Genomic DNA, 22,005 nt, shown 5'->3' on the forward strand with positions numbered 1-22,005 from the left:
ATATACGGCGACCAGTGCTGGATGCAGTACTCCAGGTAAGGGAGCACCATGGCCCAGTACAGCGGCATGATAACCCTCTCCAATCTGTTCGTGATCCCCTTCTTTATCATTCCTAGCATTCTGTTCACCCTTTTTGCTGCGGCCGCACATTGTGCGAACGGCTTCATCGACTTGTCAATCAGAGTTCCCAAGTCTCTTTCCTGGGAGGTCTCTCCAAGTACCGCCTCGGACATCCTGTACTCATGCTTGAGATTTTTGTTACTGACATGCATCACTTTACACTTATCCACGTTGAACCTCATCTGGCATGTTGATGCCCATTCCGCGAGCTTGATTATGTCAGTGAATCTCCAGCTCTACAGTCCTGCTTTTTTTGATAAATTGTGGTTCTACCCTTCTTTCCCTTTTTTTGTTCCTGTTTGTTTTGTATTGTTTTAAAATGTTTTTTAACAATGATTATTGTTTTAACGGATGTATAGTTGCCCCATACATGTTTTTAATGTAATGTTCACCGCTTAGAAGACCGATTGGGCGGTTTATAAAATTCCTAAATAAACTTGAAACTTTACTCTTTGCTTGATGTAGTTTGATTTGTTGAGCAGTCAGCCCAGTGGCGTACCTAGCATATGTGACACCTGGGGCCCATCATTTTTTGACACCCCCCCCAATCTGTATGAAAAACATGATTTTTTAGTAACAATCCACACGTCACACATGAATACCTAGGAAAAGGCAGCATCTTACATACATATATATATATATATGTGATGTGTGGATTGTTACTAAAAAATCATGTTACATACATCAATAAACCCATTGTAAAACTAAACAAGCCAGACTAGTACAGATCAATCCTACACAGTCAATCCTAACAGAAAACCATGTCTTTTTGAACACACAGAACATAGAAAACACCTTCGCCTAGTATGGAATCACAAACTAACTCCTCCCTCTTTTACAAAACTGTAGTATGGTTTTTAGCCACGGTGGTAACAGCTCAGATGCTAAAAAAACGCTCTACAGTTTTGTAAATGGGGAGATAGAATAAAAATACGTAGACAAAGGATAAACTGAAGCACCAAGAAGCTGGACTCTGCTTACAATGCAACACCACAGAAACAGCGATGCATCTCACCTAAAGCAAAAAAATAAATAAATAAATAGAAATTTTTTTCTACCTTGTCTTCTCTGGTTTCTGCTTTCCTCATCTTTTTGTCACTCTCTTCCTGTCATCCACTGCACCAGGGGCGGACCTCCCCCCGCCCCCCCCTTGGTACATCACTGAGTCAGCCTACTCTACCAATCAAACTACATCAAGCAATAAATAAACCAATAAAAAATTAACTCCCCTTTTACAAAACCGTAGTGCGGTTTTTAGAGCCAGCCAAGGCGGTAACAGTTCTGATGCTCATGGAATTCCTATGAGCGTCAGAGCTTTTAATCCCGTGGCTAGCACTAAAAACTGTGCTATGGTTTTGAAAAAGGGGAGGGGTGGGGGGTAAAAGCAGGGCTCTATGGCTGGGGATTCACCCATTCCCCTGAAGGCCCTGGCAGTACTGATCTGAATGTGATTGGTTGAGCAGCTTCTGCCTGCTGCCTGCTCAACCAATCAAATTCAGAGCAGTGCCCTCAGTGGGTTGGGTGAATCCCCTGAAGGCCCGGACTGCACACCACTGAGAATAGTGTTTAGCATGGTTCCTTGCCTAACTTTTGGGCTCCGTACTTATACCTGCTGAAACCTGGTATAAAAGCCAGTGCTAAAGATAGGTGCATTTAGGCAGTATTCTTCTGGCCACCTTCTCAATATTTACAACAGCAAACAAGTTTGAGTCATTTTAAGATGAAATATGGGACTTCATCTATAGTTTTTTGATGCGAGGCGCTGGTAGCCTCTTTGTAATTTGAGAAGGATTTACATTATCATTATTATGTTTTATTGATGTTCGATTTGTTGTAATGTATGTGATTCTGTTTGTGTATGTACTCTATTATGACCCACCTTGGGAAAGGCAGGGTATAAAAAAATACAAATTCTAATATTCCATGTGTAACTTTTCATAATGCTCTGACACACCCATGACCACACCCCCTTTTGAGATATGCACCATGGGAATTAGGTGCCATGCCTTATAGAATAGCATGCATCCAGATGCAAACGCAGATTTTAATGAGTACCAATTGGCTGCTATCACCCAACTATTGATGATTCGATGCTCATTATCCAATTTGTGCACACATCTTGGAAGTGCGCCTAAAGTTGGGTATATATAAAAATTTGAAGTTAGTAGATCAAGTGATGATTTGAGCGTGAATTATCTTAAGGAGCATGAACACGAGCTCATGAGAGACATTTTAAAGATCTTGCTTTGCAAAATGAAAAATTATATTCCTATGGGCATCTTTAGCAGTTAGTGTGTACAAGTGCTATTGCACGAGCTAACGCACTAAACCTCCTTTGATGACCCCCCTCCCCCCTTTAGAGGTGCTTATTTGAGATCACTTTCTCTCTTTGGTACTTTGACATTCTTTCTGAGCTCTCTTAGCTGAATGAGAAGCAAGATCATGGAGTCATCATTGACTCTACACTTTCCTTCAACGACCACCTCAACTCCCTAGTAAAAAAATGTTTCTTCAGCCTTCACATGCTGAGAAAAGTGAGATCCTGTTTCCATCAAAAACACTTTGCCGTCCTTGTCCAATCCACCATCCTTTCCAGACTGGACTACTGCAACTCTATCTACCTAAGCCTAACAAAGAAAAACCTTCAAAGACTCCAGCGGATTCAGAATACCACTGCTAAGCTTATCTTCGCAAAAAGCAAATTCGACCACGTCTCACCGCTTTTATCCAAGCTCCACTGGCTTCCGATTATCTCCAGAGTCCACTTCACATGTGCCTGCCTCACTTTCAAGATCCTACACGGTATCCTCCCACCCTTCATTCCTCTTTCTTGGAACTCCTCTAACCCCAATTCTGCCAGATCCACCCAAAAACTGAAACTTTCCTTTCCCTCTCTAAAAGGCGTTTCACTTGTAGGAAAACTAGGTTCTTCCCTCCCTTTCAGAATCACTCAGCTCTGGAACAACCTTACCTCCCCTCTTAGGAATCTGAGCTCCCTCCAACTCTTCTGTAAACATCTGAAAACATGGTTATTCTCAAAAATGTAACTCCTCCTCCCACTCTGGTTATTCTAGTCCTCTAAATTTTCTCTTCATTTTGCCTCTTCCCTCCACTGGAGTTCCTTTCTACCCTAACTCTTGTTAACCGTGTCGAGCTTTACGAATGTAGAGATGATGCGGTATACAAACCTAAGTTTTAGATTAGATTAGATTAGATCATGCTTACGGTTCTGGAGAATGCATGGGGGAAGAGTGATGTCTTATATATTGGGTGCTCTGAAAGACCCGAAAAGCCAGACTGGCAAGAAAGTCTCGAGCTGATAGCAATCCAGCAGCTGGTCTCAGCTGAAATCCAGTTCTTTCTGCAAATGAGAAAGAAAGAGCTTGGTAAGTAAGTCTTCTAAGGGCTCTTTTTACGAAGTGTTTCTAGCACATGCACCGGATTAGTGCGCGCAAACCGAAAAGCTATCGCTTGCTCAAGAGGAGGCGGTAGCGGCTAGCGCGTGTGGCATTTTAGCGCAAGCTATTCCGCGCGTTAAGGCCCTAACGCACCTTCGTAAAAGGAGCCCTATGTTCTGATGCTATTCTTTTTTTTTTTTTTTTTTTAAACTAGGGAACAAATGTGTTTTTTTCCTCTTGTCCTACTACAACAACTACTTATCATTTCTTTTTTTTTTTTGCTTTTTTTTCTAATTTTATTTTTCTTTGCCATTGCAAGCAGCCACTTAGAAGGTCATTGAAAAATTAATAATTTAAAAGGAAGGACAGTGGAGTCTTAGCACGCCCTTAATAATGGAATGTGCCCTGTAAAGAGGTCAAGAAGTAACCAAAGAAATTAAACCAGGTCAGCAAAAGAGAGATCTTAAAAACATTTTCTGTTAGGCTACAAAAAGAAAACAAAACTACACACAGAAAAAAAAACAAAAAAAATCCAACACAGAAGTGTAGCCTCAGAAATGTATCTCAGTCTGTGCCAAAATATTTCTGCCCGAAATGTGTTGGTGCAACAGGATGAACTTCTGTAGTTAAAATTGTGATTTCTGGGAACTCCTGAATAATCGATTTGGCACCGTGGGGAGTGGAGAACAGGCTGAGCAGGATGATAAATCTGGGCTGTTCCCCATGCTCGAATAGAACCTTTCCAGCCTCAATTGCACTGTTCCTGATGCTCAGGATGGGATGCATCAGGAGCACTTTCCTTCTGTAAATGTCTGGTGGGAACTTGGCGTCCTACTTATAATTTCTATCACGCTGCTAGAAGTACGTAGTGCTGTACATCAATACAGAATCATTGTCCAATCCCTTGTGCTTAGTATTGTAGACTACTGCAACAGCCTCTACCTACCATGCCCAAACAACATGATAAAACAACTACAGACCGTTCAGAACACAGCCCTCAGACTCATCTACTCGCTTAGCAAATTTGACCACATCACGAATGCATACTTAGACTCTCACTGGCTACCGATAAAAACAAGAACACAATTCAAATTCTACTGGAGCTGCACCAAGTTACCTATACCGCAACCTCACACACAGAATAAGGAAAACTCAAAGCCTATTCACCTACCCACCTCTCAATGGTACTCGACGCATGAAACTTTACGACAACCTTCTGGCGACACAGGCAGCGAAAATTGACCCAACCATCTTCAAACTGCTGACCAAAACAACAGACATTAAAGTGTTCCGAAAAGAAATCAAAACTCTTCTATTCAAAATACACCTCCCATCATTCTAACCTCCATCCTACTCGCACACGCATACTCCTTCATGAATACCACCCCTATAGTATCTCCTAGCCAATTCTTCAAACCGTATCCCCAAATTATATTCAGAAACCTAAACAAGCAACCTCCATCTGTAACCAGAATATTTCTTCCCTCAACGTTATGTAATAATCCTCTATAACCTGAATGTATTGCTATTCTTACCTGATATGTAAACTTGATATGTACTTGATATGTAAACTTCCTGGAAATGTCCAGATTTCTTCTAATTTTGTAATCCGCTTAGAACCACAAGGCACAGGCGGAATAGAAATCACTAATGTAATGTAATGTAATGTAATATACAAGAGACATCCCTGCTCAGTAGAGCTTACAATCTAATCAAAGAGAGAATAAGGACAAGTCGGGGGTTAAGGAGTTTCTCAGCCATGGGTACTTTACAAACGAGTGGGAGTTAGGAGTTAAAATCAACCTCAAAAAAGTGGGCTTTTAGCCTGGTTTTGAATACTGCCAGGGATGGCGCGTGATGTACTGACTCAGGCAGTCTGTTCCAGGCATAGAATTTATCTGTTCACAACAGAACAGAAATGGATTTCTTCTTTCAGATTGACAAATTAATCCCTACAACATTTGTATTTCTTTTTGGTTTAAGAATGAAAAGTCATTTGAAGAATTTGCACTGGGCGAGGACATTCCAAGTTTTATTAAAATTGGATATCTCGCCAATCATGAAATATCTAAGTGGCTTACAATGCAATTCTAAAAAAGATTAAAAAGTGGGGAGTGTATAAGGAACACAATGTGAATGTGTGGAAAAAAGGGAAGAAGTACATTAATCGATAGTAAAGCCCAAATAAACAACAACAACAAAAAACCCCCAACAAATGCACATTGGGAAACATAAGGTCTGAAGCTCATCCCAACCAGCCTTGCTCACCTCACATTCTAGTAAAAATAACTCTGAAGAACTTAAGGATAAGCATCTGAAAACAAAGGGCCGGATTCTGTAGAGGTCTCAGAAGCCGCCAAGCCCGCACACAGGCGTCCTATTATAGAATTGCGTCTGATCTCATGCACAGACGCCTAAGCCCACCTAACACGACTCTCTAACAGGTGCCAATTAGCAAATCAGGATGCCGCTGAGCTGATCATGCCGCGATCAGTTTAGCGGCCGAAGCAGGGAACCTGTATCCCCCCCACCCCCGCAAAGACTACTGGTAAGAGGGATGCCCAGTCCCTACTGCCGGAACCCCCAAAGCTGCCCCCCCAACTCCAAATGTCTGCGACAGGAGGAGTGCCCAATTCCTCCTGCCGCCACCCTCCCCAAGACATCCTCCAGCAGGAGGGATGCCCAATCCCTTCTCCCAGAACCCTCAAAGCTGCCCCTACCCATGAAGGTCTGCGGCAGGAGGCGCACCCAATTCCTCCTGCCGCCACCTCCCAAGACATCCCCCAGCAGAAGGGATGCCCAATCCCTCCTGCCAGAGCCCCCAAAGGTGCCTACCAACCATGAAGGTCTGTGACAGGAAGCCTGCCCAATTCCTCCTGCCAGAACCCCCAAAGCTGTTCCCCACCGAGGAAGGTCCGTGGCAGGAGGTATGCCCAATTCCTCCTGCCGCCACCCCTCCCAAGACATCCTCCGGCAGCGTAGTGAAGGTGAGAGGCACCCTGGTCGGTGGCGCCCCTTCCCTACCCCTTATCCCCGTGCCCCCTTCCCTCATACCTCTAGTTGTTCACCACCACAACCAACAACTTCAACATGCTCCTCGCGACCGCATCCTCTCCCTCTGACATCATTTCTTACGCATGGCACCCGGAAGTGACATCAGTGGGAGCTGACGCGATCACGAGGAGAACATTGAAGTTGTTACTCATGACGGTGAACAACTAGAGGTGCTGGGGAAGAGAAGGTGGTGCGCCTGCGGTGGGAGAGGAATGGGAAGAAGCAGGGGGCAGGGGGGGATAGGAGGTGGGCTGCTGGCGTCCCCACCCTGATGGAGCTCGGAGTGAACCATCCCCCCTTACTATGCCATTGGATAGAGGGCATAAAACTTCAATAAAAAAAGTATATGAAAAGTAAATAGGTTTCAAGGTTCACTGAATAAGATGCATTTTCCCCTCTCCTTTGCATCTCATTCAAAAGCCTAAGGGTCTCTTTTAGAAAGGCACGCTAAGCGTTTTAGAGCAGATTTAGCGTGCGCTAACATGTCCATAGGATAACATGCAAGTTTAGCGTGCGGTAATATTTAGTGCGCACTAAAAAGCATAGTGCACCTTTGTAAAAGAGGGGGCAAGTGTCTGCACCCATGTGTGTGCTTAGTGTCACCTTGCCTAAAGTTAGAAAGTCGTGAATATTAGCGCTATGGCCAAGGATTTGACATATCGCCTTTACCAATTAAGGACCAAAGCGATGAACATAATTGCTAAAAACAAACCACAGAAAGGAAAGGAATGTTCCAGAGATACGAGGGGGGTGCTGAAAATTCTCAGCCCAACAATGAAGAGAATGACGTGGATGTGGTTTAATCGACGATCTGAAACAATGTCAAAATGTAGACTCTCATTTCCGCAAATTGGCACTTAACGAAATAAGATAGCCCTCTTTTCAGCTGCAGTGGCAAAATAACGCTCAGAATTTAGGAAGTTGGTTGGTGGGGCTGAGAACTTTTCAGCACCCCCCTTGTATATAATAAAATTGAGCCAAGTATAGGACAATCAAGCCATTGTGATATCACTGATGGGGTTGGCTCTTATTGGTGGAGTGAGGCATTATGACATCACAATCTCAGCTCTGGTTACCAGAGACTGAAACACTCCACACGACCAGGGGGTGCTGAAAAGTTCTCAGCCCAACCAGGAAGAGAATGACGTGGGTATGGTTCAATCAATGAAACAATGTCAAACCATAGAATTTTGTTTCTGCAAATTGGCACTTAACGAAATAAGATAATACTCTTTTCAGCTGCAGTGGCAAAATAACGCTCAGAATTTAGGAAGTTGGTTGGTGGGGCTGAGAACTTTTCAGCACCCTCTTTGTATATAATATAACTTTTATGTACCAAGCAAACAAACAACAACACTGGTTAGACAACTATATCAATGGAGCAAGACTGACCTATGACACCTTTAGAAAAGCCATAAAAACTGCCTTATTCGACAGAAATATCACCTAAAAAGTAACTACACCAAACACTAAATATGTCCTCTCCTGCATATAAATCAGAAACATCTGAAACTTCTAACATTTGCTAACAATCTATATATTGTATTTCGCTGCCTTCTAAGCTTCTGTATGCTGTATATATTGTATTTCAAGTGCCTTTTTTAAGATTCTGTATGCTGTAATTCTCTGACTTCTGCATATTGTAACTCGCTGACTGTCCAGCTCTCTTCAAATGTGAACCGCCTAGAAGTCTCAGGACTATGGCGGTATAGAAGAATAAAGTTATTATTATTATTATTATTAATAAAAGTGAGCCAAGTAAAGGACAATCAAGCCATTGTGATATGACTGATGGGGTTGGCTCTTATTGGTGGAGTGAGGCATTATGACATCACAATCTCAGCTCTGGTTACCAGAGACTGAAACACTCCACACTACCAGGGGGTGCTGAAAAGTTCTCAGCCCAGCCAGGAAGAGAATGACGTGGGTATGGTTCAATCAATGAAACAATGTCAAACCATAGAATTTTGTTTCTGCAAATTGGCACTTAACGAAATAAGATAACACTCTTTTCAGCTGCAGTGGCAAAATAACGCTCAGAATTTAGGAAGTTGGTTGGTGGGGCTGAGAACTTTTCAGCACCCTCCTTGTATATAATATAACTTTTATGTACCAAGCAAACAAACAACAACACTGGTTAGACAACTATATCAATGGAGCAAGACTGACCTATGGCACCTTTAGAAAAGCCATAAAAACTGCCTTATTCGACAGAAATATCACCTAAAAAGTAACTACACCAAACACTAAATATGTCCTCTCCTGCATATAAATCAGAAACATCTGAAACTTCTAACATTTGCTAACAATCTATATATTGTATTTCGCTGCCTTCTAAGCTTCTGTATGCTGTATATATTGTATTTCAAGTGCCTTTTTTAAGATTCTGTATGCTGTAATTCTCTGACTTCTGCATATTGTAACTCGCTGACTGTCCAGCTCTCTTCAAATGTGAACCGCCTAGAAGTCTCAGGACTATGGCGGTATAGAAGAATAAAGTTATTATTATTATTATTATTAATAAAAGTGAGCCAAGTAAAGGACAATCAAGCCATTGTGATATGACTGATGGGGTTGGCTCTTATTGGTGGAGTGAGGCATTATGACATCACAATCTCAGCTCTGGTTACCAGAGACTGAAACACTCCACACTACCAGGGGGTGCTGAAAAGTTCTCAGCCCAGCCAGGAAGAGAATGACGTGGGTATGGTTCAATCAATGAAACAATGTCAAACCATAGAATTTTGTTTCTGCAAATTGGCACTTAACGAAATAAGATAACACTCTTTTCAGCTGCAGTGGCAAAATAACGCTCAGAATTTAGGAAGTTGGTTGGTGGGGCTGAGAACTTTTCAGCACCCTCCTTGTATATAATATAACTTTTATGTACCAAGCAAACAAACAACAACACTGGTTAGACAACTATATCAATGGAGCAAGACTGACCTATGGCACCTTTAGAAAAGCCATAAAAACTGCCTTATTCGACAGAAATATCACCTAAAAAGTAACTACACCAAACACTAAATATGTCCTCTCCTGCATATAAATCAGAAACATCTGAAACTTCTAACATTTGCTAACAATCTATATATTGTATTTCGCTGCCTTCTAAGCTTCTGTATGCTGTATATATTGTATTTCAAGTGCCTTTTTTAAGATTCTGTATGCTGTAATTCTCTGACTTCTGCATATTGTAACTCGCTGACTGTCCAGCTCTCTTCAAATGTGAACCGCCTAGAAGTCTCAGGACTATGGCGGTATAGAAGAATAAAGTTATTATTATTATTATTATTATTAATAATAAAAGTGAGCCAAGTAAAGGACAATCAAGCCATTGTGATATCACTGATGGGGTTGGCTCTTATTGGTGGAGTGAGGCATTATGACATCACAATCTCAGCTCTGGTTACCAGAGACTGAAACACTCCACACTACCAGGGGGTGCTGAAAAGTTCTCAGCCCAGCCAGGAAGAGAATGACGTGGGTATGGTTCAATCAATGAAACAATGTCAAACCATAGAATTTTGTTTCTGCAAATTGGCACTTAACGAAATAAGATAACCCTCTTTTCAGCTGCAGTGGCAAAATAACGCTCAGAATTTAGGAAGTTGGTTGGTGGGGCTGAGAACTTTTCAGCACCCCCTCATAATACACATACAAACATTTTTAAAAAAACAAGTCACTACAAACAAGTGGAATTAATATCACAATCTGTCTCTCCAGGGGATTCGTCCCTGTCCTCAACCAGGTTTATTTTGGAGACCCCTATAGCAGAGCATGATAACGTATTCAAAAGGGGGGAAAAAAAAAAAAATTCAGCTGTTAAAAATCTTAGGAGAAAACCTCTTGCCTTTTAAGAACTGGGATACATCTTGCAGCTGAGGAATACTATCTTCACTGTATCCACAATATTTCTCCAGCTGCTGAAAAGAGTCCAGGTACTGCCTGCAGGCATGGGTGCGATACAGGCTGCTCAACTTTCTGTAAACCTCTCTCCTGGATGAAAAATAGGCATGTTATTTACCGCCCCAGAGCTCTTTCCCCGCATATTAATGTCTTTTATTCCGCCTTAACCTCGCAATTATAGGCGGGTTACAAAAGAGGAAAGCTGGACATTTCCAGAAGAATTACAGGGTCAGGTACTAATTACAAAACTGTGACTAAGACTGAAATGAGGGATAATGGTCTCTCAACCAGCTTAGGACCCTTATATCAAGCCACTTTAGTGCTTATCGCCGGTCTCTGCGGTACAAGCGCCAATGCTCAAAGGAATTCTAAGAGCGGCTGGCAATAAAAGAAACCCTAACATGGCTTGATAAAAAGGGACCTTAGTATTTTGCCGCTGGTTGAGAGACCAGATGCACAGAGGTGTGCCACGACCCCTAATGGGAAATATTTAAACAAAATAATATTAATCAAACAATTTCCATATATATGAAAGAGTGCATTATATTACTAATTCAAAGTGTATATAGGAAGAGGCCTCAGTACTGGAGCCTACGCGCAGTCGTATTCACAGACTGAACTTATCGGCATAGTTGCTCTGCTCCTTTGCTCCCATCATTGGCCATATTCCTGGTTTAAATCGTTTATTATAACCTATTTTAATGAATAATAAATATTCTAAAAACTCATACTGTCATTTATTTAACTTGTTATACGTTTTCCTTATTTGTATATATAACGTGCTCTATCAACTCTTATTCCGTTCATCTACACTATTTCATATGATTGAGACATAGCTGAAAAATTTCTAGCTTAATAAATAAAAAATGCTAGAAATTTTTCAGCTATGTCTCAATCATATGAAATAGTGTAGATGAACGGAATAAGAGTTGATAGAGCACGTTATATATACAAATAAGGAAAACGTATAACAAGTTAAATAAATGACAGTATGAGTTTTTAGAATATTTATTATTCATTAAAATAGGTTATAATAAACGATTTAAACCAGGAATATGGCCAATGATTGGAGCAAAGGAGCAGAGCAACTACGCCGATAAGTTCAGTCTGTGAATACGACTGAGCGTAGGCTCCAGTACTGAGGCCTCTTCCACGACACTCTACCCATACTGTATAGCTGTCCCCTGAGGAAGGCATTTTATGTTTACCAAAACTAGGATCCTTGTTAGGACCTGCGACTACAGAGTTTATATAATAAAATTGTTGTGGCTGGATGGGACTTCTCACTTACCTTTTAGGCCTAGGGTCCAACAGATAGGGGCCCTTTTTCTTCTGTAATTTCCCTATACAATGGGCTGCTGAAAAGTTCTCAGTCCAACCAACAAAGTCAGGGCAGTCTCCATCGAGGGCTGTACACTTAGGGCTCTTTTTACTAAGGTGCGTTAGGGCCTTAACGCGTGGAGTAGCACACGCTAAATTGTCCCGTGCGCTAGATCTTAACGCCAGCATTGAGCTGGCGTTATTCTAGAAGCGTACCGCGCGGTTAAGCGCATGGTAATTTCGTGCGTGCACTAAAAACGCTAGCACACCTTAGTAAAAGGAGGCCTAAGTCCAGTGATTTTCCACTTTTTTTTCATTCTGTCGGAATAATACGGGACAAAGATGTGGAAAATCCTCAATGGAGACGGCCCTAACTTTGTTGGTTGGGCTGAGAACTTTCAGCGGCCCCATGTAGATGTAATTTTTGGTACAATAATGACAAATATATATTTTTGAACCTTTTTCAATTGATTTATCCCAAATGAATGCAGGCTGGGACTTTTCCCGATCAGTAATTCCTTACCTGCTAATATTAGACTGAAGTTAAGCCATCTTGGTTGTTCCTATTTTCCTTAATTCTATTACTTTAAATTTATGCCTCCATTATGATTCTCTGTCTCCTACTTTTGTGAACTTTATAATTAGTGCTGATATTTATTGCAATTTTTTCCCCTTAAATTACAGTATTTCTTTTACGCACTGGTTTTTTTTTCCAAGTTGTAAGCTTGAATTTTGTATTTCAAATTTACATTAACAAATAAATCACACCAAAAAGGATGAAAATCTCAATTAATTCATGTGGGGTTAACACATTGGTCTCGATTAGTTTTTTCCCATTCAACCTAGAATACATTGTAAAATATATATTTTAGTAGGTTAATTGAAGACCGCAAAGCTTTGCTCACCATGTGGCAGTTTCTTGTGCTGTATACTCAACTCTGGTTAATGGATCACCCCTAAAATCAAGCAAATATATATACAGTATATATATTTTTTATTTCAGCATCCTCATCCTATTATTTACATACAAGGTCTTCAGTTCGTACTTTTCACTCATGGAATACAGAAAAAAGTACTAGATTTAACATACGAAAATACCCAATTTTCTCTCATAATGTAATGCTCTAAAAAAAAAAAAATGTCAGAAAAATAAACGGGAATGTAATTAGATTATGGGGTACTTCACAAACATTATTACTGTATATGGAAAAAGGTATATATGTAACCAGACAAACACAGGAGCGAAGGGAATTGATTCTTGCTATGAGAACTGAAACAATGACTTTGGGTGCTACATTTCTTTTGGCCGACCTCTGTAAATGTCTGGTTAAATATTTGTGGGTGCAATATGGGCTCCTTTTACTAAGCTGCGTTAGGGCTTTAATGCGTGGAATAGCGCGTGCTACATTGCCGTGCGTGCTAGACCTTAACGCCAGTATGGAGCTGGTGTTACTTCTAGCCGCATAGCATACGGTAATTTTCTGCGTGCGCTAAAAACGCTAGCACACCTTAGTAAAATGAGCCCTTAGCGGTCAGTACAGTAGACTTCACATAAAGGGACCCAGGTACAAATCCCACATATACTTCATCATATTGTATGGTGAGCCCTCCTGTAATAGAGAAGACCTACTGTATCTAAAGGTCCACCACTTGAGGCTTCTAGGTCACTTACTGTATATATTTAGATAAAGGAGGTATTTCAGGATTCCAGGAGGGCTCACATGCACTATTTGTACTAAAATCACAGAGGTAAGTGGGAAGTGAACCTGGCCCACTGTTCACTGTCCATCTCTAAACTAAACTAACTAAACTAAGCCTTAAGTTTATAAACCGCATCTTCTCCACAGATGTGGAGCTCGGCACGGTTTACAAGAACTTAAATATAGGAAGAGAAGAATAAGGTTTACATGAACTTAAAATATGGGAAGAGAAAAAAGGGTTGGGGGGAAGGGAGAATTACATTTTTGTGAAAAGCCAAAGTTTTCAGGTGACCACTAGGCTACTCTATCTACTTGTTTGCTGCTTTCTTAAGAATGATCATAATATATGAAGCTATTATACAGCCTGGTATCTACTGTCACTGTCATATCTGTGGGGGTTGGTGACCACTGGGGGATTAAGGGGGGGGGGATCAGCGGCATTGACAGACGTCTCAAAAATGCACTATGAGAACATAAGATCTTCTGCTATCTCCATCATGGGAGTAACCTTGTGGAATAAGCCTGAGGTGTGGGCTCAAACTCCTCACTGCTCCCCAAGCAAGCCACCCAATCCTCCACTGCCCCAGGCACACCAGACAGACCGTGAGCCCACCAGTACAGACAGGGAAAATGCTTGCAGTACCTGTATTCAAATCATCTTGAGTGTGGTTGCAAAACTACGAAAAGGAAGCATACAAGTCCCAATCCCCCTCATTCCTTCAGTGGTCAGCAGGTCAGTTAGGACACTTTTTCCTGACTTACCCCCTCTTCTACGAAACCACGCTAGTGTTTCATTGCACAGAGAGCCGCGCTGAATGGCCCGCACTGCTCCCGATGCTCATTGAGTTCCTACGAGCGTCGGGAGCAGCGTGGGCCATTCAGCGCGGATCTCTGCGCTGAAAACCGCAGAGAGGGGGTTGTGACTGAAACAGTTGTGACTGAAACAGGTCTAGATGAAAACATACTTCTTTTCTGCCCTGGACTTTTTTTTTTTTCTGTTTCATTATCTTAGAAAAAACGTTCAGCTTGTAATCCCGCCCGTTTAAGCCCCACTGAAAACGCACTTCCTGCAACACCCACCTTGCTATTTAACAAACGTGCTTTTTGAAAAATTGCCATTTAGATGTTTTGGCAAAAATCACAACTGTCTGCCACTTTGCTGCGATGATTTTGATATAGTTTTCTCTCTTGAAAATGAGTGACATACATTGTGGAAACGTTAACTAGTTACTGAGGGTCTCATATTGGAAACACAAAAGACATTGTTCCCCCCATGCAATCCGCTAAGAAGATCGACTGTCGGCTCCGGGCGGCTTTCCCGCAGAGGAGAGAATCCTGCATTCACCGTGGGCCTCATCTGGGGCAGCCTCCTTGGAGCGGCTGGGGCACGGGCAGTGTGTCTGGGAGGGAATGCATGGATGGGAGAACATCGCAGGGGAGGAGACATAGGCATCCTGGGACTGTCTGCCAAGTCTCTTCCCTGAAGAAGCCCTTTCTGGAAACGTCAATCGCTCCTCCTAAACTTACTTGCTCCACTTCATCACTGACGCTGAAACCGTGGATTGAAGACAAAGTTTTATTTTATTTTTCTTTCCAGCTTATGATTTATCTTTAATCTTATCTATTGTTTTGCCTTTTGTCTTTGTTTTGTTCTATTTCTATCATTTAAATTTCTCCAGAATTCTACTGCTCAACGGCGCCCCCTTCTGCTTCTATTCCTTTCTCTCCTCTCTTCTACCTTCCAAAGTATTTAGATCAATGCTGTCTTGTTAAAATGTTTATTTTATTTTTATTTTTCCTCTAACTCTACTTTTCACTTCTCTATTACCCTCCAGGTACTTTAGTTAGATTGTGAGCCTTCGGGACAGTAAGGGAATTTTTCAAGTACCTTTCTTATTTCTAATCTTAATGTATATTTTCTGTAAACCGCTTAGAACCTAACGGATGTAGCGGTATATAAGAAATAAATTACATTACATTACATTACATTACATACAAAAAATGGCATACACTGGCATTTGGATGTTTTTCTCGCCAAAATGTCCAAGTGCTGATTAGCAAAACCGACTTTCTGGATAACTTTTAGGCTTCTTGTCCACTGAGCATCCAAAGTCCAAGGGGGTGTGCTAGAGGCATGTTATGGGCGTTCTAGGATAACTCGCAGTGATAATCGAACCTATCCCAAGACGAATAGGATGCAACTTGGATGTTGGGAGCTAGGCCTGTTTTAAAAGTATCTAGGGGGTCCTTTTACGAAGGTGCGCTAAGCGTTTTTGCAAGCGCTAGCTGAAAATCTACCGCCTGCTCAAAAGGAGGCGGTAGCGGCAGCGGTTTGCACGCGTGGCAATTTAGCGCACGGTTTTCCGTGCATTAAGGCCCCAATGTGCCTTCGTAAAAGGAGCCTTAAGTGTCATAAAAGTTCCCAAACTGACCATATGACTACTGGAGGGATTAAGTAATGACCCACTCCCCCAGCAGTCACTGACCCCTTTCCACCCCTCCCAAAGATCTGATTAAAACAGTATATACCTATCTCTAGAACAGGGGCAGTTGTATGGGAAAGCCTAGTACAGTATCAATCAGGTGTCTGGCGAAACCTGGTGGACAGTGTAGTGAACCATAGGGAGTGGGACCCAGACCCAAACCCATATCCCACTCTAACCACTCTATTTATGGTAGAAAGTGTGAGTCCACCAAAACCCTCCTATACTGCCATATAGGTGCCATCTGGAGCCATAAGGGCTATTGGGGTGGTAGACATGTGGGTATTGTAGGTTTGGTGGAAATTTTGGAGGGTTCACCTAACATTATAAGGGAGTTAAGTTGAGATGTACATCTGGCACCCTTTATGCGAAGTTTACAGCAGTGCCCTCTAAGGCGCCCCACTGCACTGCTGGCATTTCTGTGTGACCGGCGTAGAATAAATGGTGGCCTCACCTAGATCCAAATAGCTTGGGTTTGGACGTTTAGAACTTGGATGCTTTTGTGTTCGAAAATGGCCCCCAAAAAGTTACATACTAACAGCCAAGATGTCTAAATAAGCCATTAAAAAAAAAAAAAAAGAAGAAGATGGACGTCTAGTGGTTTTCAAAATGGATGTTTTCAGCATTCAGATTTTCAGGACATCCAAATCGAACTTAGACGCATTATCGAAAAAGCCCCTCTGAGGCTCTTAAGACGTTAATTTCTACTTGATCCGTGACTTACTCTTTGTAGTTAACAGCCAGTTCTGTGATGACATTCCTCCTTTTTCTGTATTCTAAGTCAGTATAGCCCTAAGATGAATAAAACAATTGGTATTGAAAAGCTAAAATCCACTATTGCCAAGCACAGATGGAGAATCCATTGAAGAATGGTGTCTAAATCCAGAAGTACCTTCAAAATTGAACTGACTAGCACAGCTTATGAAAATGGGACTCTTGTAAACAATTCTAGATCTTAGTGCGTTCTTTGTTCTTTTCTCCTTTATGCAGTTATATACCACATTTTTATAATCCGCATTTCCAACATGAGATCAATGCGGTTTTCAATAAAGAAAATTCCAAGAATTGAATAAAATGAGAAAAGCGTAAACCATAATATGAATACAACAAACTTATTTTGTGGGGTGAGGAAGCAAAATAAAACATTAGGCCAGAAAGAAACCATTTTGTAAGCTTTTCCAAGTTGAGGTTTTATAGTGGTTTTTAAAATCCAGTTGTTAAGCCCCTAGTCCAGTAGTTCTCAACCTTTCATCTGCTGTGACACATTTGACAAACCACATTATTGTGTGTGACACACTGAACCCTACAATATGAATTGGCAGAAGGAAATAGAGCTCAAAGAGGTGGGTGGGAGCATTTTAATGGTCACAGGGATGGAGCAAGACCCCATATTTCTGGGCTAGGCTTGCAGTGATGATGGCAGCGAAAGAATAGGGGGCAGAGCCCAATTTTCTGAACAAGGCTGGCAGTCTTGCAGGGAATAGGATGCAGCTTTTCCAGCCCAGGATGGCAGAAGCACAAGCAGGTTTGGGATGAAGTGTGAGTGAATTACAAAATTATTAATAATGGGTACGATATATATTTAGCACTTTGGTCATGCTTATCTGGGAAATACAGAGAACAGAGAGTTTCTGAAGGTCTGTGAGAGGAATGTGAGGGCTCCATGGCCCATCAGATTTTCGTCACCTGTAAGGAAGTTTTATGGCCCGGACACAAGCTTTTACAGATAAACCAGAGAGATAGGAAAGGAGAGCGGGTCTCACAGTAAGGGTCCATAAAATTCCTCTAAGCGTAAGCAGATATTTTCATATTGGGGCCAGAGGTAGGGAGAAAAAAAGACCTGAATTTGGTTGCCATGGGACCAAGGTAATAAATTGACTGACAAAATGCAGATGGAAAAGGCTATAAAACTCATAGGGCTCCTTTTACTAAGGTGCGTTAGAGCAGGGGTAGGGAACTCCGGTCCTCAAGAGCCGTATTCCAGTCGGGTTTTCAGGATTACCCCAATGAATATGCATTGAAAGTAGTGCATGCAAATAGATCTCATGCATAGTCATTAGGGAAATCCTGAAAACCCGACTGGAATACGGCTCTCGAGGACTGGAGTTCCCTACCCCTGCGTTAGAGCCTTAACGCACGCTAAAATACCGCACATACCATTGAGCTGGCGTCATTCTAGCAGCATACCGCGCGGTTTAGCGCACGCAAAAACACTAGCACACCTTAGTAAAAGGAGCCCATAGTGTGGAGCCTAGTCTTGGTCTGGGAAGGAAAGGCTGGGCAGACCTGTTTAAGCTTCTAACCCAAGTCAGGATCTTCATTTATTTTTTTTTTAAAGCAAATTTCTCTTGTATTATTGTGTATTGCATTTAACTTTGAGGTCCTTTTGCTAAGGCGCGCTAGCCATTTTAGTACACGTGAAATATTAGCGTGCACTAAATGCGAACATGTCCATTATAGTCTATGGATGCGTTAGCTAAAACGGTTAGCACACCTTAGTAAAAAGACCCCTTTGTGAAGTATAGCTGCAAATAACCCCCCCTTTTATTAAACCGCGATGGCGGTTATTAGCGCAGGGAGCCGTGCCGATTGCTCCACACTGCTCCCAATGCTCATAGGAATTCTATGAGCGTTGGGAGTAGCAGCGCGGAGCATTCAGCATGGCTCCCTGCACTAATAACTGCTATTGCAGTATAGTAAAAGTGTGTGTGTGGGGGGGGAGGGGCGATAATTTGTATTTACTTTAATTTTTTGACTTACCAAAGAAAAGGTAAAGATTAAAACAGTACAGTGGAACCTTAGAAACATAGAAACATAGAAAGATGACGGCAGAAAAGGGCCATAGCCCATCAAGTCTGCCCACTCTATTGACCCACCCCATTAAGTCTGAATGCTAATGACCTGGTTCCTTAACTCGACCCTCGTAGGGATCCCACGTGGATGTCCCATTTATTCTTAAAGTCGAGCACGCTGGTGGCCTTGATCACCTGCACCGGAAGTCTGTTCCAGTGATCTACCACCCTTTCTGTGAAGAAATACTTCCTGGTGTCGCCACTAAATTTCCCTCCTCTGAGTTTGAGCGGGTGCCCCCTTGTGACCGAGGGTCCTTTGGGAAAGAATATATCGTTTTCCACCTCGACACGACCCGTGACGTACTTAAATGTCTCAATCATGTCACCCCTTTCCCTGCGCTCCTCTAGGGTATAGAGCTGCAGTTTGCCCAGTCTTTCTTCGTATGAGAGACCCTTGAGCCCCAAAACCATCCTAGTGGCCATCCTCTGGACCGACTCAGCTCGAAGCACATCTTTCCGGTAATGTGGCCTCCAGAATTGCACACAGTATTCCAGATGGGGTCTCACCATGGTTCTATAGAGTGGCATTATGACTTCAGGTTTACGGCTGACGAAACTTCTATTGATACATCCCATCATTTGCCTTGCCTTTGATGAGGCCTTCTCTACTTGTTTGGCAGCCTTCATGTCTGCACTGATGATTACCCCCAAGTCCCGTTCCTCTGAGGTCCTAACTAGCGTTTCTCCATTCAAGGAGTATGTTCTGCATGGATTTCCTCTGCCGAGATGCATGACCTTACATTTTTTAGCGTTGAAGCCTAGCTGCCATGTCGAGGACCAGTTTTCTAACGTGATCAGATCTTGTGTCATACTATCCTGTAGGTTGTTTTCACTTACTATGTTACACAGTTTGGCATCATCGGCGAACAGTGCTACTTTACCCTGAAGCCCCCGGGTCAAGTCCCCTATGAATATGTTGAAAAGGGATGGTCCCAGGACTGAGCCCTGCGGCACTCCACTAGTCACCTCCGATGACTTGGTTTACAAGCATAATTTGTTCCAGAATTATGCTCGTAAACCAAATTGCTCTTATATCAAAGTGAGTTTCCCCATAAGAATGAATGGAAACTCGCTTGATTCGTTCCCCCTCCGCCCCTGAGGCCACCGGCGTTGCTCCATACCCCCCCCCGAGAACCGCCATTGCACACACCCCCTCAGCAAAGGCCCCCCCACGATCCGGCATCCCCCCATTGGCGTCGCCCCCCCCCCCGCGATCCTGCATCCTCTGCCGAGCACCCAAACAGCATCCCTCGGAGAGAGCGAGACCAGAAGGCCTTGAGCATGCGCAAATGCTCAAGGCCCAGTCCAGCCCAACCCAGCCAAGAGGGAGGATCTTCGGGCACTGGCACCGGCATGTCCTGTGCGTTGGTGCTGGTGCCGGTGCCAAATCAGGGTAAGGGATGCTGTTTGGGTGCTCGGTGGGGGATGCAGGATTGCGCGGGGGGGGGGCGATGTGAGCGCGGGGGGGGGGGGAATGCCGGATGGCAGGGGGGATGCCGGATCACAGGGGGGGGGGGCACTTGTAAATCGAGTCAAGCTCGTTTTCCGAGGTGCCGATTTTGCAAATGTTTTGCTCATCTTGCAAAACACTCGCAAACCGGTGCACTTGTAAACCGAGGTTTGACTGTATTTATTGGCAACAGACCCTAAGTTTTAAATTAATTTCTTTTTCGGGGAGAAGCATTTTCTATTTGGCCAGGCAGCATGGTGAAGTGGCGCTGGCTGCTGGTAAAAGGGATTAGATCAGCAGACCTGCAACATTTCCAACTTAGGATGGTAGTAACAATGATCATTGGGTGTGGGTGTAAGGGGGTGGGGGGCAAAAAGAGTGGTTATGGGGATTTAAATACATAATTCCGTTCTTTGTGCTCTTCCCAGCTGCAGTCACATGTGGTTGTTAAGGAAGGCATGGATTTGCTGTCTGTGCCGAACTTGTGGTGACAAACCTCCCAGCACTTGGTGACACACCAGTGCGTCCCAACACACTGGTTGAGAACCCCTGACCCAGCCTAAGGTGTGTGAATTTTTTAACATATCTCTATTATGATATGATAGTCAACTCTACAAGAATTAATAACAAACCACTCTGAGAGAACCATCAAACTAACAATTTAAAAAAGACAATATCAATTTAAAACACACACTGCATATAAATAACACAAAAAGCCCCAAACATAATAATAAAAAATAACAAACAAAAGAAACCCAATCCCCTCTCCCCTGAAGAATAAAACACGTTAATGTACACATTACTGACAGTCAATAGCTCAGTGGGTCCAATATTTAAAAAAAAAAGCTGGATGCCTAAATTTAGGCCTCTAAGTTAGGTGCCTAAATTTCTTTCCTATTCGTATTTTCAGCCCAATATAAGAGCCTGGTAGCCTGATATTCAAAGTTGCTAATGCACAGAGCCACAGCTGCTATATGGATAAATGCCCTATCCATTAAGTTTCCATGGCACTATCTGGATAGTACTGAATCGGAAGCCAAGGACAGGCCTCAACGACGAGACGAGAGCACACAACGAAGGAGTCATGAGGACAAGACGTCAAGAGATCAGCCAAAGGTGTATAGTTCAAAAAGTCACTTTATTGATGAGTATGCTGCAAAGACTCGACACTGGCAGTTTTGGCATTTGTGCCTTTATCAAGAGTCTGTCTTGAATGTGGCACAGTACATACGTGCACTCGTGTAGAGATGTCATTAAAAGCAATGTAGACACTAGTGTCCAAAGTAAAATTGACTTTTTGAACTATATGCCCTTGGCTAATCGCTTGACGTCTTGTCCTCATGACTCCTTCACTATCTGGATAGTCCCACTGAAATTCTTACAGACCACCAGATTCAGTGCCCGAGATTTCAGGGCTCCAGAAGGAGTCTTCTGCATGGTCCTTTGTTCCAGGACCGCTGTTGTAATGACCAGACTAGGGACACCGGGAAGGAAGACATCAGACAAGGGCGATCCCTAGTTAGCTGTGATAAAGGATAAAGGATCATAGGCCCAGGATCTTGATCGCAGTTGCAACTGTGCTGGAGATAAACAGGAAAGTGATATAATACTGAAGACTTAGGACTTCATTTATGAACCCGTGTTAGGCTTTTTTTTTTTATCACTGGCTGTGGCGGAATTAGCTCCGAAGCTCATAGGAATTGTATGAGCACTGGAGCT

The 22,005-nt window shown here is 42.7% G+C and overlaps 1 protein-coding gene across 1 annotated transcript in view; it reads right to left on the bottom strand.

Moving 5' to 3' along the window:
• LOC117363672 (tyrosine 3-monooxygenase-like) overlaps nucleotides 1-22,005 on the bottom strand; it is a 56,832-nt gene that overhangs the window by 27,570 nt on the left and 7,257 nt on the right. The window contains exons 4-7 of the mRNA XM_033951780.1: nucleotides 16,709-16,776; nucleotides 12,707-12,757; nucleotides 10,426-10,571; nucleotides 3,346-3,481 (exon numbers count right to left, since the gene is read on the bottom strand). Coding sequence (XP_033807671.1) covers nucleotides 3,346-3,481; nucleotides 10,426-10,571; nucleotides 12,707-12,757; nucleotides 16,709-16,776 — 401 coding nt within the window. The remainder of the gene's footprint in view (nucleotides 1-3,345; nucleotides 3,482-10,425; nucleotides 10,572-12,706; nucleotides 12,758-16,708; nucleotides 16,777-22,005) is intronic.

The sequence above is a fragment of the Geotrypetes seraphini genome, chromosome 7 (assembly GCF_902459505.1).
Source record: "Geotrypetes seraphini chromosome 7, aGeoSer1.1, whole genome shotgun sequence".
NCBI lineage: Eukaryota > Metazoa > Chordata > Amphibia > Gymnophiona > Dermophiidae > Geotrypetes > Geotrypetes seraphini.